At 38.9% G+C, this 19,095-nt stretch overlaps 1 protein-coding gene across 2 annotated transcripts; it reads right to left on the minus strand.

Annotated features, from left to right (window-relative positions):
• Positions 1-6,967: 6,967 nt before the first annotated feature.
• On the minus strand, positions 6,968-18,940 carry Neurod4 (neuronal differentiation 4). 2 transcript variants are annotated; one of them, NM_001105942.2, is given in 2 exon segments: positions 6,968-10,209; positions 18,869-18,940. In NM_001105942.2, a coding segment is annotated over 1 exon segment (993 nt). In that variant the 5' UTR covers positions 10,201-10,209; positions 18,869-18,940; the 3' UTR covers positions 6,968-9,207.
• Between the last annotated feature and the right edge of the window lie 155 nt (positions 18,941-19,095).

Here is a 19,095-nt window from a genome sequence, read left to right on the forward strand (position 1 = left end):
GTCTTACTTCACAAATATGTAGACTTAGCATCAATAATCTAACTGTTTTACTTTTCTGTGGTACAGGGCCAATTAAACAACTATTTCCTCTTTCCTTCTTCACACTTGTATCTATTCTTTCTTTCTTCCTTCTTTTATTATTATTATTATTATTATTATTATTATTAATTATTATTTTGTTTTATTTGTTTTTTTTTTGAGACAGGGTTTTTCTTTGAGGTTCTGGTTGTCCCTGGAACTCACTTGTAGACCAGGCTGGCCTCAAACTCACAGAGATCAGCCTGTCTCTTCCCTCTGCTGGAATTAAAGGCATGTGTCACAACACCCTTAGCTATTGTTCCTTAAAATTGCCTTTGATTCACGTTCAGTAGTCATCCATTCACTTACAGACAACATAATACTGTGTAGCATGACAGTCAGGATGGTGCTTTTCAATACAATCATCTATTTCCTGGGATCCAGGGTGCTGAGGCCATTTTTTGTTGTAATTTATTTTAGCAAAACAAAGGAGATTTTGCAAGATTAATTAATATAATCAGGGCTATCCCCCCTGTAAGTCATCCAAAATTGCCATTCTAATACATTAATCTCATCCCAGGAAATATAGTTTACTTAACCATGAGTAAAATAGAAATTCACTAATCTAAGACAAATACATAGAAAATAACGGTCATTATTTTCTACATTTTCTACATAGTGTGTTTTAACTGTAAACTAGTAGATGTGTGGGTAAGAAAAGGCCTCTAGCCTATCTGTCTCTCTGTTAAGTATTTTGTGCCTCACATTGCTGCTAATATATATATAGGCTTTGACTACTAGACTGTCTAGAGCCTGTCATCAGTGTGTATTCTAAGATTGGTTTCTGGAGTTCTGCATTGGGTTTACTTCCTAATCCAGAGATATTCTCAATAACAACTTAAAAATAGAATCAAAATTCAGTATTGCTACATGTATTTGAGGTAAGGGTATACTTTTGTCCATCATTTTAGCCCATATCAAAGCAAAAAAGCTGCAACAAGTTTTCTTTCAGTAGTGTGTCAATTTCTATAAAGAAAGAAAATTTCAAATTTCTTTTTTCCTAAATTTAGAAAGTTTCCTTTTAAGGATGTCCATTTTAAAGTATTGACTAGTTAGAAATAGAAAATACCAGTGTATGGGTTCTGGACAGTCCTGGGTTTTGCGGCTGGTTCTAGTTAACTTGAACTAGAACCCTTGTTTTCAGTGACCTCAACTGTTTTCAGACTATTGTAAATAACAATAAAAGGAAACAGAGATGTTTTCTTCATGCTTGAATCTGATCAAAGTACTTTTATGTAATTTTAATCAGTTTTAATCATCATATCAACTCTCTGACCTAGCCGAGACAGAGATGTTAATTGACTTGCTTAGGACTACATATCCAGTTAGCTTCAGATCTAAGATCTAAGTTCTGTCTGATTCAACAGTCTTTTGGGGGGTATTTTCTTTATTTAAATTCCAAATGTTATCCCCTTTCACATTTTCTTCTCTGGAAACCCCCTATTCCATTCCCCTTTACCTGCTTCTATGAGGATGCTCCCACACACACTCACCCACTCCCTTCCACCTTCCTGCCCTGGTTCCACCTTCCTTCCCTGGTACAACACTCTTAACTAAAGAATTCTGTGGACTCCCTATGCTTGAAGTGGTCCTATGCTTAAAGACAAGTTAAAATTAATATATGAAAAAAATAAATGACAAAAAATTGTGGTAATAATTTTATTAATTATGTTCTAAGTACTTTGGATATAGAATCTCAATTCATCATCATATTCCCATAAAGATGATATGATTAGCATTTCCATGATGATTCTTATAAATATAAGAAATACGCAGCTGTGAAAGTTAGCTAACTGAACAAAGATTGCACAGCCAGTAAATTTTCTAGCTAGGAACACTTATTTACCATAAAATGTTATGATGTAATCACTACACCACACCATCCATCAAACACTGAGGCTGAAGGAGCTAAGGATGAACATCTGACACTACTTTGCTGATAGATTTTATACTCATACTCATATACTCATATACTCATTTACAATAAAACAGCTTTCTTACATCATAGAAATGTGCAAAATGAAATCATTAAATGGATATATGTCTTAGGAATGGTGGGTATTTTCAAGCAAAAACAAATTAAGATAGAGTCTCTCCCATTGTCTTCATAGCCTGCCCAGACCACATCCAATAAAGTGTTTATATTGGACTAGAGAGATGTCTCAGTGGTTGAGAGCATTGATTGCTCTTCCAGAGGTCCTGAGTTCAAATCCCAGCAACCACATGGTGGCTCACAAGCATCTAGAATGGAATCCAATGCCCTCAGTGTACTTATATATAATAAATAAACAAATATTTTTAAAAAGTTTATATTTTGTCAAGGAATAGAATCTTCCTCTCTCAGGTACTATAATTGGTCAGATTGGGATGTAAGCATGGCCAAAGATAGCTTATGGCTTATCAAACAGCAACTTTGCTTCATGCTCCACCATTGACAGGTAATAAAAACATGAGCAGATCATTTTTGTTTAGCTTCTCAAATGGAAGGGCCAGTAAATATCTTCAACAAAATTATAGAAGAAAACTTCCCTAACCTAAGGAAAGAAATGTCCATAAACATACAAGAAGCCTACAGAACTCCAAATAGATTGGACCAGAAAAGAAATTCCTCCCATCACATAATAATTATCATCAACTGTGACAAGTATGCTTCATCACAGGGATGCAGGGATAGTTCAATATATGGAAATCCATCAACGTAATCCACTCTATAAACAAACTCAAAGAGAAAAACCACATGATCATCTCATTAGATGTTGAGAAAGCATTTGACAAAATTCAACACCCCTTCATGTTAAAAGTCTTGGAAAGAAATAAATCTTTAAAAAAAAAATCTTTTGAAGAACAGAATTCAAGGCCCATACCTAAACATAGTAAAAGCAATATACAGCAAACCAGTAGCCAACATCAGACTAAATGGAGAGAAACTTGAAGCAACCTCACTAAAATCAGAGACTAGACAAGACTTCCCACTCTCTCCTTACCTATTCAACATAGTACTCAAACTCCTAGCCAGAGAAATTAGACAACAAAAAAGAGGTCAAAGGAACACAAATTGGAAAGGAAGAACTCAAAATATCACTATTTGCAGATGATATTATAGTATACTTAACTGACCCTAAAAATTCCACCAGAGAACTCCTAGAGCTGATAAAGAACTTCAGCAAAGTGGCTGGATATAAAATTAACTCAAACAAATCAGTAGCCTTCCTCCACTCAAATGATAAGCAGGCTGAGAAAGAAATTTGGGAAACAACACGCTTCAAAATAGTCACAAATAATATGAAATACCTCGGTGTGACTCTAACCAAGCAAGCGAAAGATTTGTACAACAAGAACTTCAAGACTCTGAAGAAAGAAATGGAAGAAAATCTCAGAAGATGGAAAGGCCTCCCACACTCACGGATTGGCAAGATTAATATAGTAAAAATTGCCATATCACTAAAAGCAATCTACAGATGCAACGCAATCCCTGTCAAAATTCCAACTCAGTTCTTCACAGAGATAGAAAGAGCAATTCTCCAATTCATTTGGGACAACAAAAAACCCATTATAATGAAAATTATTGTCAATAATAAGAGAAGTTCTAGGGGAATCCCCATCCCTGACCTCAAGCTCTACTACAGAGCAATAGTGATAAAAACCACAATGGTATTCATACAGAGACAGGCATGTAGATCAATGGAATAGAATTGAAGACCCACTTTAAATGAGGAAAAAGAATACCCTTGGTAGGGAAGGGAGAGGCAAAGATTAAAACGGAGACTGAAGGAACACCCATTCAGAGCCTGCCCCACATGTGGCCCATACATATACAGCCACCCAATTAGACAAGATGGATGAAGCAAAGAAGTGCAGACCGACAGGAGCCGGATGTAGATCGCTCCTGAGAGACACAGCCAGAATACAGCAAATACAGAGGCGAATGCCAGCAGCAAACCACTGAACTGAGAATAGGTCCCCCGTTGAAGGAATCTGAGAAAGAACTGGAAGAGCTTGAAGGGGCTCGAGACCCCAAAAGTACAACAATGTCAAGCAACCAGAGCTTCCAGGGACTAAGCCACTACCTAAAGACTATACATGGACTGACCCTGGACTCTGACCCCATAGGTAGCAATGAATATCCTAGTAAGAGCACCAGTGGAAGGGGAAGCCCTGGGTCCTGCTAAGACTGAACCCCCAGTGAACTAGACTATGGGGGGGAGGGCGGCAATGGGGGGAGGGTTGGGAGGGGAACACCCATAAGGAAGGAGAGGGGGGAGGGGGATGTTTGCCCGGAAACCGGGAAAGGGAATAACACTCGAAATGTATATAAGAAATACTCAAGTTAATAAAAAGAAAAAAGAAAAAAAATTGAAGACCCAGAAATGAACCCATACACCTATGGTCACTTGATCTTTGACAAAGGAGCTAAAACCATCCAATGGAAGAAAGATAGCATTTTCAGCCAATGGTGCTATTCAACTGGAGGTCAGCTTGTAGAAGAATGCAGATCGATCCATGCTTATCACTCTGTACAAAGCTTAAGTCCAAGTGGATCAAGGACCTCTACATAAAACCAGATACACTGAATCTAATAGAAGAGAAAATGGGGAAGAGCCTCAAATTCCTGAACAGAACACAAATGGCTTATGCCATAAGATCATCAATCAACAAATGAGACCTCATAAAATTGGACAGCTTCTGTAAGGCAAAGGACACGGTAAATAGGACAAAATGGCAACCCACAGTTTGGGAAAAGATCTTTACCAACCCTTCATCCAATAGATGCCTAATATCCAGAATATACCAAGAACTTAAGAGATTAGACTCCAGAGAACCAAATAACCCTATTAAAATGGGGTACAGAGCTAAACAGAGAAGTTTCAACTGAGGAATCTCATATGACTGAGAAGCACTTAAAGAAATGTTCAACATTCTTAGTCATCAGGGAAATGCAAATCAAAACAACCCTGAGATTCTACCTCACACCAGTCAGATTGCCTAAGATAAAAAACTCAGGCAACAGCAGATGTGGGTGAGGATGTGGAGAAAGGGGAACTCTCCTCCTTTGTTGGTGGGATTGCAAGCTGGTACAACAACTCTGGAAATCAGTCTGGAGGTTCCTCATAAAATTGGACATAGTACTGAGAATCCACCTATACCACCACTTTTTGGCATATACCTAAAAGATGCTCCAACATATAACAAGGACACATGCTCCACTATATTCATAGCAGCCTTATTTATAACAGCCAGAAACTGGAAAGAACCCAGATGCCCTTCAACAGAAGAATGGATGCAGAAAATGTGGTATAACAACACAATGAAGTACTACTCAGCCATTAAAAGCAATGTCTATATGAAATTCTTAGGCAAATAGATAAAATTCGAAAACATCATCCTGAGTGAGATAACCCAATAACAAAAGAACACACATGATATGTACTCACTGATAAGTGGATATTAACCCAAAAGCTCGGAATACCCAAGATACAACTTCCAGACCACATGAAGCTCAAGAAGAAAGACAAAAGTGTGGGTGCTTCAGTACTTCTTAGAAGGGGGAACAAAATACTCACAGGACAAAATACGGAGACAACCTGTGGAGCAGAGACTGAAGGAAAGACTATCCAGAGACTGTCACACATGGGAATCCATACTACATGCAGTCACCAAACTCAGTCACTATTGGGAATGCCAAGAAGTTCTGACAGGAGCCTGATATAGCTGTTTCCTGAGAGGTTCTTCCAGAGCCTGACAAATACAGAGGTGGATGCTGGAAGCCAACCATTGGACTGAGAACGGGGTCTCTGGTGGAGGAATTAGAGAAAGGATTGATGTAGCTGAGGGATTTGCAACTTCATAGGGAGAACAACAATATCAACCAACCAGACACCCCAGAGCACCCAAGGGACTAAACTACCAACTAAAGATACACATGGAGGGACCAACCCATCTGGCATCAAATGGAGGGGAGGCCCTTGATCCTGTGAAGGCTAGATGCCTCCGTGTAGGGGAATGCTAGGGTGGTGGGGTGGGAGTGGGTAGGTGGGTTGGTGAGCACACTTGTGGAGGGAGGGCAGTAGGTTGAGGGGTTTTCAGAGAGGAAAATGGGAAGTGAGAAAACATTAGAAATGTAAATAAACAAAATAATCAATTAAAAAAATGATGGCCAGTTGAAGCATCACAATCTATTTTTAAATGTAAAACATCTGAAGATCTGTGCTTAAATATTATGTCAATACACAGAACTATTTATAGAAAACGGGAGGACAAATGTACCTAATTATTAACTTAATGTGTTTGAAACAATGGTTTCTTTGTGGAGACCAGGAACAGCAGATTTGAGAGAAAGGCAGGAAGATGGCTTTCCTTTATATACTTTGTTTCTTAATCTTAAGCTCAAGTCTTTCCTTTGTTAACCACTCTTATTTATATTCATCATCATCATCATCATCATCATCAGGTCTTTCTAATCTGCATTTTATTCATTTAAGGACTCTTGGAAAATTATCGTGAGAAAACTAAGAAAATAGAAAATATTGAAAGGCAACTGTTCAAACCAAACTTCATATTGTTTCAAAGCTGGCAAGCTCACTTAAATTGGAGATATTAGTCCATCCTTCTATGACCAATCTCTCTGGGGTTGAACTAAGACTAAATGTTTCTGTAGCCTGAAAGACACTTCTTTTCTCAACTGCAAATTTTGTAGTTTATTGTATGAGTGATAGAGACATTTATCTACTCTATTGTGGCTTTCCAAATCTTCTGGCAAAATCACCTGAAAGAAGAAATGTGTAAACCCCTCTGCACTGGCTGGACTTACTGTGCTAGCTGCTCACCAAACATAAATGTAAAGACTGAATGAAATCACCAAAGAGTAACATTGCCAAGAAAAACACAATGTGTAAGAACACTCAAAGCTTTATTACTGGAAAAGGGAGAGAAAACAGTCATTTCTTTTAAACAATTGCTTCATTTTTATCTAAAAACATTCTCAGAAGACTAGACATTATTTAAAGAACGAGTTCTTTCCAAGCATGGTACAGTACTAAATTTGTATTCAATTATAAAATCTTTCTTCACAGGTTTATATAGTCTTGGTTCACATGTACTCCATTCTCTAAAGGCATAAATAAAAATGTAACTCTGTTGTGCCTCAAAAGAAAAAATCTAAAGCCGTTAATTTGCATAGCTATTCAAATTATTGCTCTTTTTTAATAAAAGCATCACAAGCAATCAAGAACCAATTTCTCCTTTTCTCTCAGTCCAAACTTATAAGCTACTTTCCCACTGAGGCTTTAAGGATATATCTATGGGACTAAAATTTAAACATAAAAGGGGGAAAATAAATTAAATAAATAGTATCTAATAAATAATGCAGAAAGCAATTATCTATAAACATAAATACTAGGTAAGAACAGCAAATTCTCAAAAAATTATATGGGATGACTCTATAAATAATTCTCCTTTCCTATTCCCACGAGGGCGATTCAAGGTGTTGAATCAGTTGTTTAAGACTTCTTTACAAACTTTTAAACATATTTATAAGCCAAAGGTCCAAGGTAGAGGAGAGTAAGTACTGCAATAAGATGGACATAAAGTAACTCACAGTGTGAAGAAATAAATAAGAGCAATAAAGAAAAAAGATACATATATATAGTTTGGTAGATAGATAACATGTTCTTCTGTCATTGATATTGTAAATTTTATCCTTAGAGATGTATCCTCACCCACTATAAATTAATAAGCTATTTATATTCTTGAGTTGAACCTAAATAATGGCTGTGGAAGATGGATCATGATAGTAAAATTTCTCAGAGCTAATTTCTCAGGAGAAGAGAAACTTGGCAAAGCCAGTGTGGATACAAAATAAAAAAGATGCCACATAAAAAAAATAAACTTTCTTAAAACTGATTAAAACCTATGCTGAAGATACAAACAAAAGCCTTCATTGACCCTTAATTTTGATTCTAATCAAAATTTTGCTTGATAATAGCATGATAGCATGATATCTTGAAAATGAAGACAAAGAAACGATCAGTGGAGTCAGGAGTCACATTTATGTTGTGAGGATTCAAGACTGATTAGTGCCTATTGTCCTAGAATACATGGTACTGGAGTGGACAAAACTCTGTGGCTGTAATCATATCACTTTAAACAGTGAAATTCATCTTGCTAGAGAAAATCCACATTTTCCCCAGTGGTTAGATGTGAGGCAGAGTCCTTCATGTGTTAGTTGGGTGTCAGCCAACCACCATTTTATTGCTCTACAGACTGAACCTGGCTGAGTTCTGATTCTAACTGAAGCACCTGAACACCCAAATTCCCACAGCCCTTCAGTTCTTAGAAGCTAAGAAATGAGCTGGGTGATATTTCTGTGTCACAGAACAGAAATCTCAATTCTCTCTTGCTTGACTCCTAGTACTAAGACAGTTGTTTTTTAAATAGTATCAAGAACAAAGTTTGTATGAGGCTTATTTCCTGGCTCTGCAATCACTAAAAAGTTTGTGGATACCTTTCGGCACAGTAAGAAGTAGAGCTAATCTCTTCAAGAACATTCTTGGCTATTTATGGTAACATCCATGTTATTATTTTAGGCTCTAGAAGTTATAGTTAAATAGACACAAAGATGAGTTGTCAAACACACAAATTTTGTGTTCTATAAGCCAACAGACATATACCTGATGGCCCTTTCAGTTCTGTATAATCATTTCATTTAGGCTGTTTCCTTTTATTGCTTTTCAGTTTTAAAAATGTACAAGAGATGAAAGGTATATGTTGATTTAGAACAGTTGCTTCATATTTATTAGAAAGCAACAAACACTGGAAATGGAAAGTTAATGGGCAGAGCATCCAGTCAGTCTTTGGCACCACTGGAGCAGAGCCTAGGCTCTCTGTTCTATTACTATGTGGCCCCAAACCATCAAATATGTTCACTTGAGGATCCCAAATATAAGACAGGTCCAATGTGAGGAGTTAACGAGAAGAAAGTTAGCAGATACAGAGAGTTCTGAACAAACTGGGACCACTATGTTGATGTCTATCAAGGTTCTTTGAAATTCTCTGAGAGTTTAGCTCAGCCACCAGAAACATGGAAAACATCTCCATTTCATTCTCTGAAATTTTGGTGGTTATCTTATTGCTCTAATCGGAGAAGATTGTATTGATCTGAGTTCCAATACCGTGGTGGGGGTAGGAATCATAGGTCAGGTCTACAGGAACATCATAGCGTGGAGTGCCAGTCTGGAAGGGCGTTGAATGCACATGCCCTGAACTTACACTTGCAGAGGTATAATGTGGCATGAAGTTGTAGGATTTTTCCAAGTCGGGGGAGCCCTCTTGCTTTAAGGAGAAGTTGCCACTAATACTCAGGGGTGGTGTGAGTGGACCCTCATAAGGGGGGGTACTGCAGTCAGGTGGATGGCTCCCAAAAGAGTCTCCCAAACTCTTAAATGGTTGAGGCTTGAGATGGAGAGGATGTGTTTCCATATGGCCATAAGGAGGGCTGGGGAGCCCTGGAGACTGATAGTTGAAGCTGTGGACAGAGACAGTAGAGTCACAAATTGGAGATTTTTCCTCACGCTTCTCCAAGAGGGCAGATTGAGGCCCCAGTTGGAGGCATCCAGCAACCAGGTTGCTTGTGGGCTGAGAGAGACCTTTACATAGCATTTCCACAAATCCCTTCCCTTCAAGTGTCTGACCAGTTTCCAAGACTTCAGACAAGGCCCAGATGTAGTTCCTTGCCAGTCGAAGAGTCTCTATCTTGGAAAGCTTTTGAGTTTTAGAGTAACATGGCATGACTCTTCTAAGATTATCCAAGGCATCATTCAGGCCATGCATCCGGGTTCGTTCTCTAGCATTGGCCTTGACTCTTCGAGCCCTGAACCTTTCCAGGCGAGCTTTAGTCATCTTCTTTTTCTTGGGGCCTCTTCTTTTAGGCTTATCTCCATCTTCTTCCTCTTCTTCCTCCTCTTCAATACTGTCATGCTCTTCCATTAAGTTTCCAAGCATTCCATAAGACCCTGGTCTTCTCTCTTGCTCCTCCATCTCATTTTGAGAGCTCAGACCTTTGTCCATCCAAGATTGTGTGTTGACCAGCTCCACCATATCCTTGGATTTCATGTACATTTTTGCCATCTATAGATTCTGGAAAATGGAAAATATAGACAATTAAACCCAAAAGTACCTGGTGTAAATCTAAACTGAGATAGGCCTGCTAGTACATGCCTATGATCCCAGCCCTTAGTAGGTGGAGGCAGGAAAATCAGAAGTTTATCTTTAGCAACATAGAAAGTTTAACCCCAATCTGAGCTATATGAGACCTTGTCAAAAGACACATAAACTTTGTTTTTATTACATGAATGTAGAGCACTTTGTGTTTTATACTTTCTTTAAACCAAGGCTCAAAGAATTGTCCTAGACATACATCTATTTACAGCACATTGTAAAAAAAAAACATAAAAGAAAAATTGAATCCTCATTGTGGTGTTACTGTCTGACTCTTTATTCTTAGATTATTTATATTATAAGCATTTTATACAAAATAACATAAGTAAAACTCCAAGCACACATTCTTTTCTTTAGCAAATTTACAACATAAAGGAAATGGGTGAGCATAAAAATAATTGCCACAATAAAAACAAAACAAAACAAACAAACACACACAGACACACACACAGACACACACACACACACACACACACACACACACACACACAAAACCATGGGATAGCTAAAACAATCTCATACAATAAAAGAACTTCTGGAGTCACCACCATCCCTAATTTCAAGCTGTATTGCAGAGCTACAATGATAAAAGCCACATGGTGTTGGCATTAAAAAACAGACAGGTTGAACAATGGAATCAAATAGAAGATCCAGACACAAATTCACAAGCCTTTGAGTACCTGATTTTTTTTAAAGTGGGAGAGGGAGAGGGGCAAAGAGAGAGGGAGAGAAAGAGGGAGGGGTGAGGGAGGGGAGAGGGAAAGGGAGAGAGAGTGAAAAATGCACAGTGGAAAAAAGAAATCTTTCACAAATCGTGCTGGTATAACCAGATGTCTGCATGTAAAAGAAACCAAATATATTTGTATCTATCACCCATCACAGAACTCAAGTCCAAGTGGATCATGGGCCCCAGTGTGAAACCTGATCTACTGAACCTGACAGAAGAGAAAGTGGGAAAAAGCCTTGAATGCTTTTGGCATAAGAGACAACTCCCTGAACAGAACACTGATAACAGAGGCGCTAAGATCAACAATTAATAATGGGATCTAATGAAACTGAAAACCTTCTGTAAGGTAAAGGACACCATCCCATCAATAGGACAAAACAGCAGCCTACAAAATAGGAAAAGGTTTTCCCTAACTCCACATCTGACAGAAGGCTAACATCCAAAATATACAAAGAACTCAAGAAACTAGATATAAACAAACAAAATAACCACATTAAAAGTGGTGTACAGATCTAAATAGAATTCTCAAAAAAGAAAATTCCAAATAGTCAAGAAACACTTAAAAAATGTTCAACATCCTTAGCCATAAGAGAAATCAAAATCAAAATTACATTGATATTCCATCTACACCTGTCAAAATCACTAAGATCAATAGCACAAGTGACCACTCATGCTGGCTAGGAAGTAGAGCAAAAGGAACACTCCTCCATTGCTGGTGGGAATGCAAACTTTGTACAGCCACAGGAAATCAATATGGTGATTCCTCAGAAAATTGAAAATGGATCTACCTCAAGACCCAGCTATCCTATTCTTGAGTATATACCCAAAGAATGCTCCAATCTTCCACAAGTACACTTACTTAACTGTGCGCATGGCAGCTTTATTCATAATAATCAGAAACTAGGAATAATACAGATATTCCCCAACTGAAGAATAGGTAAAGAAAATGTGGTTCATTTATACAATGGAGTATTATTCAGATGTTATAAAAATAACATCATGAAATTTACCAGCAGATGGATGAAACTAGAAAAAATTATCCCGAATGAGGAACCTAGACCCAGAAAGACAAACGTGATATGTACTTGGATATTAGCTATTAAGGAAAATCACTCTACAAACCACAGACCCATAAAGGCTAAATCAAGAAGGGCTCAAAAGTGGGTACATAGATCTTCCTGGGAAGGAGAAATAGGATAGATTTTACAGGTGGACTGTGGGTGAGTAGAGACGGGATCAGGAGGGTTCACGGGAGAATGGGGGAAGAACAGAGTACTGGGAAAGGTAACTATAAAGGGGAGGGACCTGGAGGGAGGCAGTGTGGAAACCAAGTGTATGGAAACCCCCTGGATTTTATGTGGGTGACCCTAGCCAAGACTTCTAGCAATGTGGGATACAGAGCCTGAACTGGACATCTTTTGTAACTGGGTAAGTTTTTCAATGGTGGGACTGGGACACCAACCCAGCCATAAAACCTTCAACCTACAATTTGCCCTGCCTGCAAAATAGGCTGAGGTAATGCTGGAACAGAACTTGTGGATGTGGCTAACCAATGACTAGTCCAACTTGAGGCCAACACCATGAGAAAGAGTCCACATCTGACACTGCCTGGATAGCCAGGAACTAGAGGATGGATAGCCCAGGTACCTAGGATAGAACCAAACACAACTGACCAAAAAAATCAATTAAATGATTCCTAATGACATTCTGCTATATTCATAGATCGGTGCCTAGCCTGATCACCAGCAGAAAGGCTTTATTTATCCAGCAACCGATGGAAGCAGATGCACAGACACACACTAAATATTAGGCAGAGCTCAGGGAACCGCACAGAAGAGGAAGGACTGCAGGAGCCAGAACTGTTAAGGTAGCCAGAAGAGAGAGCATTGCCCACAGAATCACCTCAGTAGGACCCACAGGGGCTCACAGGGACTGAAACAACAAGCATGAAGCCTGCATGGGTCTCAGCTATGTCTTCTGCTTACATGTTAGGGTTGTGTAACATGTTCTTCTTTGGGATCCTAATATTGGGAATGGGAAATACCACTGACTCTTTTGCCTGGTCTTGGGATCGTTTTCCTCCTACTGGGTTGCCTCATCCAGTCTTGATATGAGGGTTTGTGCCTAGTCTTAGTAACTTGTTCTGCCACTTTTGATTGATATCTCTGGGAGGCCTGCTCTTTTCTGAAGGGAAATGGAAGAGTGGATGTGGGGAAGAAAGGAGATGGATGGAGTGGTGAAAGGAAGGAAGGAAGAAAGGAAGGAAGGAAGGAAGGAGGGAGGGAGGAAGGGAGGAAGGAAGGAAGGAGGGAGGGAGGAAGGAAGGGAAAACTGTGGTCAGAGATGTAATGAAAAATACAACATAATAAGCAAAGAGAGAAAAAGAAAATTCGCTGAAAGTGAAAACCGGTTTCTAAATAAAATATATAGTATGAAAATAAATTTAAATTATCAAATAAAATATATGTTGAACAGTTAAGCAAGTAAACTGTTCTGGGTTTCTAGCATAGGATGAAAAGCTACAGCAAGATCACCAAAGCTACCCTCCTGTGTTCTACAGAGGCCTCTCTAGTCTCTGTTTAGAGCTGCTTCACAAGCATCTAACTTGTACAGCCCCATGTTCCTCACTGGCTCTGCCAGCAGGTGACTTCGAGAACTTCATATTAAATAGTTCCACTGTGGCTGGACTGCTCCATGTCCAAAAGAGCACTGTAATTCTTCATAAGCACTCTGTGTTCTCTCACAGGGGCTAGGGGTGTCAGACACGTGACACGGTGTCATGAAAGAACCATGAAACAAAATTGCCACTAGCCATTAACAAATTTACCCGTGTACTGACGACTCCTTTGCACATTAATCTCACACCATCAGAAAAGACTATGTGCAAAAGTCAGTGATCTACCAAACCTATTCAAGATGGTTTCAGTGAAACACCCAGGAAATACTTTATTAGGAATGAAAAATTAGAAACAAATATAAAACAAAACAGAATATAGTGACTGTGAAGGTAACATCGAACTGTATTAGGTAAACAGAAAAAGCCTAACCACTTCAGTTCACTTGCCTAACAGATACTGTTTGACATGCTTGACATGCAAATTTTGCCATATAAAAAACAGAGATGTGATTTAGTAAACATCTTGCAAGAGTTTGAGTAGTCTTCGGATACTTCGAGTCATTTGTAGGAATATAGTTTAGCAGATGAAAGTATCTGATAAGCACCACTGGAGATCCCAGCTTACTAGTTAGTCCTTAAAACATTAAGTCCTCTATCGCCTTTGATTATGAGAAAGGGAAGAACATGATAAAATGCCTTTTGATCCTTGAGTCTGGAGCCTCCAATCAATTAATTCAGGGATTAGTGCGTGGCATTTACAAAAATATAAAAATATTATTTGAATTGTTTCTGGTAATTGGAGCTTGTTTTCATTGTAACCTCATTTACCTCCTATAAATAATTAATGACATTGCATGGTGAAAACAGCCTAGGTTTCATATTAATCAGCAAGGAAATCATGTCAGCTTGACTTACTCACTTAATAAGGCTTCCTGGGTAAGCAGCTTTATTGAAAACACACATTGGAACCTACTGGTCAACTGGCTGCCCAGGCCAAGTCAGAAAATCCCACTGTTAATATGGATGATGAAGCTTGTGTGCTGAGCTGCACTTCTAAGTCGGGCAAATATCCAGAGGGATGGGTAAGGACCTAATTAACTTTCTGGTAAAATAACACAGATCTTCCAGAGGCAGGTGCAGGCTGAGGCCCAAAAGAAAGGATGGGATGGGCTTGGGAAACCTAACGCTCTCTGTGTAATTAGCTTTTGTGTAGCATTCTAAATTCTGCCGCACTTTTGCACTCATTAGTCTACACACCCAGCAGAGCATAGTGTTGAAGGTGATGAGTGCAGTCCTGTTCTCTCTGTAGCCAGCAGCACCACGAGGCTGCCATTTCAAATTATGGACACGTAAAGGCATAGTGTAATAGGACGTAAGACATTTCTGAACCCAAACCCTAGGCTTTACAGCTCTTTTCCTCCCTTTTCTCTCCTCATAGCTAATGAAGGAAGCCATTTTGTCTCTAGCAACTGTAGATTAGCAGAGCTAAGGCAACAGGAGCGATCATTATCCACGAAAGGCTTCCCTTGATGTTCTCTGAGGCAGCTTTTAACTAACATTCCAGGATTCGTTCTGATCTCAAAGGTTTTTCCTTTGCTGCTTTTGGCTACTTATTCTACTCTTCTTCTCTTCTGTACCCTTCTCCTTTCCTCCACATCTTCCTCCCACCTTCGTTAGCATCACTGCCCTGTCATACTGACGTGCATGGAGAGGAGGACCACCTGACCCACGTGGCTCCGAGCACCGGTCTCACCTCTGCATTTGGCTTTCCTACCTCCTCTCTGTATACCTCACAACTCTTGCCTGAGCTTGCTATTATACGTCAGCAGTCACCCTACCAGGAATTGGGGGTGAGAAAATAAAATTGACTAATATTCATCTTTAACAAACAGTGATTTTTAAGAAGCTTTGTAAAATGATGCTGTTGGTGGGTATAAAGGAAAAAAATCTACTGGACTTGGACAAGCAATGCAAAGCAAAAGAAAGCAGTGAAGTTTACCTTTCTTCTTTATCAACCACGAGAAAAACAGGGTCCTGGTTTAATTTTCTGTTCCCATATGTATTGGTACAGTAGCTCTATGAGAATTCTGTGAGTATATAAATGTGGCTTCAAAATCATGGTGACTAGAATATTATAAATAACCCAATATTTTCAATTCATGATTCCTAATCCTAGTTTTATTTACTATGCTACTTTATATAATAAAATAAAAATATAAGATATAATTTACATTATTCAACACAAAAGTATGGCAAAGGATAATGTAAAACAATATCTATGTATTTATTTTGAACGTATTTTTGAAATTTCAAAAGCCCAACCCATTCTTGCATGTGTTTTCTTCATTCAAAATTAAATTCTCCCCATAGATGTATAAAGAAAATACACTGTATATGCTGTTACTGTCTGAATGCCACCTCACCTGATTGGTACAGAAGCAAATGTGAAGCCAATACTCTTCACTTCTCATCTAGACTGGACATCTGGAGTCAGATTGACTGGGTCCAAATTTCAACTTTAGTACTTACTATATTTACGACTTTTGTCTACCTTAATCTTCTCCTCCTAAAACAGGAAAAATAATAATAGATCTAACTCACAGATTATTCTCAGCATACAATGAGTTGATGGCTTTAAGCCCTGGAGATTAAGGCCAAGTGTCATAAATTCCACCTAAGGGTAAGAAGTGACTACTCTTAAGCACCGTGAGTCACAATGACAGTAATTACACACATAGTCTTAAAATCTATGTTTACTGTTAATTTCAGGACAGTGAAAATCAGTGATCTATTTCATTTTTTTGTCTAAAGGTGTTTAAAAAAACCTCTTACTTACCCATGTGATGATGAGGGTAAATGTCAAAGGTCCTATGGGACTAAAAGGGATGAATAAAGATTCCAATTCCAATCAGATGCCTCTACAGTCAGACATGGAATCAGCGTCCAAATTTTCATTCTGTTTATACTTGTGTAAATGAAAGGAGGGTGAAAGGGGGAAGATTCTCTCTCAGGCGGAAGAAATCGGGTGTGATATTCATTCTTAGTTACACGTTCATTTCTGGTGGAAAGCAGAAACCCTCATCTACAGGGAGTTTTCTCTTCACTTCACACTATGAGGAGTACAACTCCTCCACGAGCTCCAGGAAAATGTGAAGTGTCACGCAAATAGAAGTAAAAGCCAGAACTTTCCAAAGATTAAAATGGGCTTTCTCAATTTCTACTTGTAATATTTTCAATTTATCACATGATAGACAAGGAAAACAAAACTCAGATCTGAGTGTTGGGAATGTATGATACACTTCTAAATTTTTTTAAGTGGATTCTCTTCAGAGCAAAAACTGAAGCCCAATTCATCCTTTAACCTGCTAACATACCATCTCATAGGCATCCTGAGAGAAACACAAAACTAAGATACTTCCTTGTCACTAAAGTGTGAGATGAACATAGAAAGGTTTTTTTAATGTTTTGTGGATATTACATGGATATTAAAGGCTATGGTTCTGCCTCATAGAACATAGAGATAAAATCATGTCAGGGTTTTCTCAATTTCTTGAAGAGAAATTAGTTTTCAAAATATATAAAGACATATGCCAGTGTGGCTAAAATGTATTAATGAACGCTAGTTTTTGAGTACATAATTCTACTACCCCCAACATGTGCAAACTCATTCTGATCTTATAAGGTCCATCCTAGTCATCGATGTTGGTTCTTGGATTTCCATATACACTTGCATGTTACAGGATTTATCTCTTTATTTCCTTCAACAAGCTCTCAGTTGTGAGTTATTTTCTCTATTTAAAATATTACTCTCATTGTTTTCTCTTAAAAACATGTTTTGGAAAGGTATTTGCCACAGACAATTCTGATTGCATAGTATCTTGGCTAATGAAGTCATAGCCATTGTGTGTTTCTGCTATGTGAAGAATTACTGCAAGGAATTCTTCCTATACCCTTACTAATTTTCATTTATTCTGGAAAAGTTTCCATTGAAAAGCGAGTGGAAAGTATTTACACATGTGTTTGTGGTAGGTTGGCCTTATAAGCTGATGGCACTTGATCACCTCTTGCTGCTACGGCTCTAAATAAAACAGAAGGGGATTATACAGGCTAATGGCTAGAGAATTTAAGAACCACATAAACTAAATACTTTGCTCAGAGTTGCAAAGCCTGCAAGTAAAAAGAAAAACAAAACAAAACACCACAAACCAAGGAAATCACAAGTGGCACTCTATGGGAACAGTGAGTAGAATAGTAAGTCTTTTATAACCAAGCTTTTACATCTACAACTACAATTTCCCATTGATTAGTAATTACGTGCATCACACACACACACACACACAGAGAGAGAGAGAGAGAGAGAGAGAGAGAGAGAGAGAGCATAGCCATACTGTACTTCATTCAGTTTCACAACCTTAGATCACACTTCATTAGCAGAAATTAAATAAGTGTCCAATATTCTCTCCATGTTCTTTACTACGTTAAAAACTAAGGTGGGGTCATTTGCATTTGTTAGTATTTCTTGAATATATTTTTGGTCAGAAAGTGATGAGTATATGGCAGAAGAGGAAAGATACACTTGGACAATCATTTTTGTCTAATTTACACTCTCAAATAGTTGCGGGAAAAATACATTTTCTTTCCCATTCAAACCGTTGAAGTACTTTTGGCAAGGCAAATGGGGACAGTGAGGAGAATCTTCACCTGTGGCTTCCCAAGATCTCCCTCTCCTTATTTAATTCCCATTTCTCTTCCTCTCCCTGCACTGTTTGCCCAGACCTTAGGGTTTGTGAACAAAGCGCTCAAATGAGCCAATTCTTCCAACTTGCTTGCTAAGCCACTTTGGGAAAACAGCTAAACTTTTGCAGCTTTTTAGCATTAGTAAGATGGGAGGTTGGGCTTCACAGTGACAGAGGAGTCACCAGCAGAAACTTTAGTACCCACACCCCATCCACAGGCTCACCTATGGCAGTCCAGTTCCAAGATTATCCTCTAATCTGTGTCCTGAAGGACTATCAGAGCAGTCAGGTCTACCCTGACTTGACTAGGCAGACCATGGAAAAGAGAAGACACTTTCAGTCATCCACATCAAGCTGGTAGCTACCTTCTAGTGACTGTTCCTGGTCTGTGTCCCCTGGATGCTACTTATTCTACTTTTTCCTGGAGTTCTGGTGCCCACCAGGACGCCTTCAGGTCAGAGCCTCCACCACAGCTTGTTTCTTAGGTCTTTTCAGTACCTCTTTCCCGGAGTCAGCTCCCGCGAGTAGCTCTTTCAGTACCACAGTCTCTGGGCAGCTCCTGTGATCTGACTGGAGCTTCTGACTTGCTGCACGCAGTTTTGCTGGTTTTGGCTGCTGACCAGGGCGGGAGAGGTTGCCCACAGGCTAGCCCCTCCCCTTCCAAGCCTAAAGACACACCTCCTTCACGAGGCTTCTCCGACCAAGTCCAGCATCACCACTGCGTG

This window comes from Rattus norvegicus, chromosome 7 (genome assembly GCF_021556685.1).
Source record: "Rattus norvegicus strain SHRSP/BbbUtx chromosome 7, alternate assembly SHRSP_T2T, whole genome shotgun sequence".
In the NCBI taxonomy this organism is placed as follows: Eukaryota; Metazoa; Chordata; class Mammalia; order Rodentia; family Muridae; genus Rattus; species Rattus norvegicus.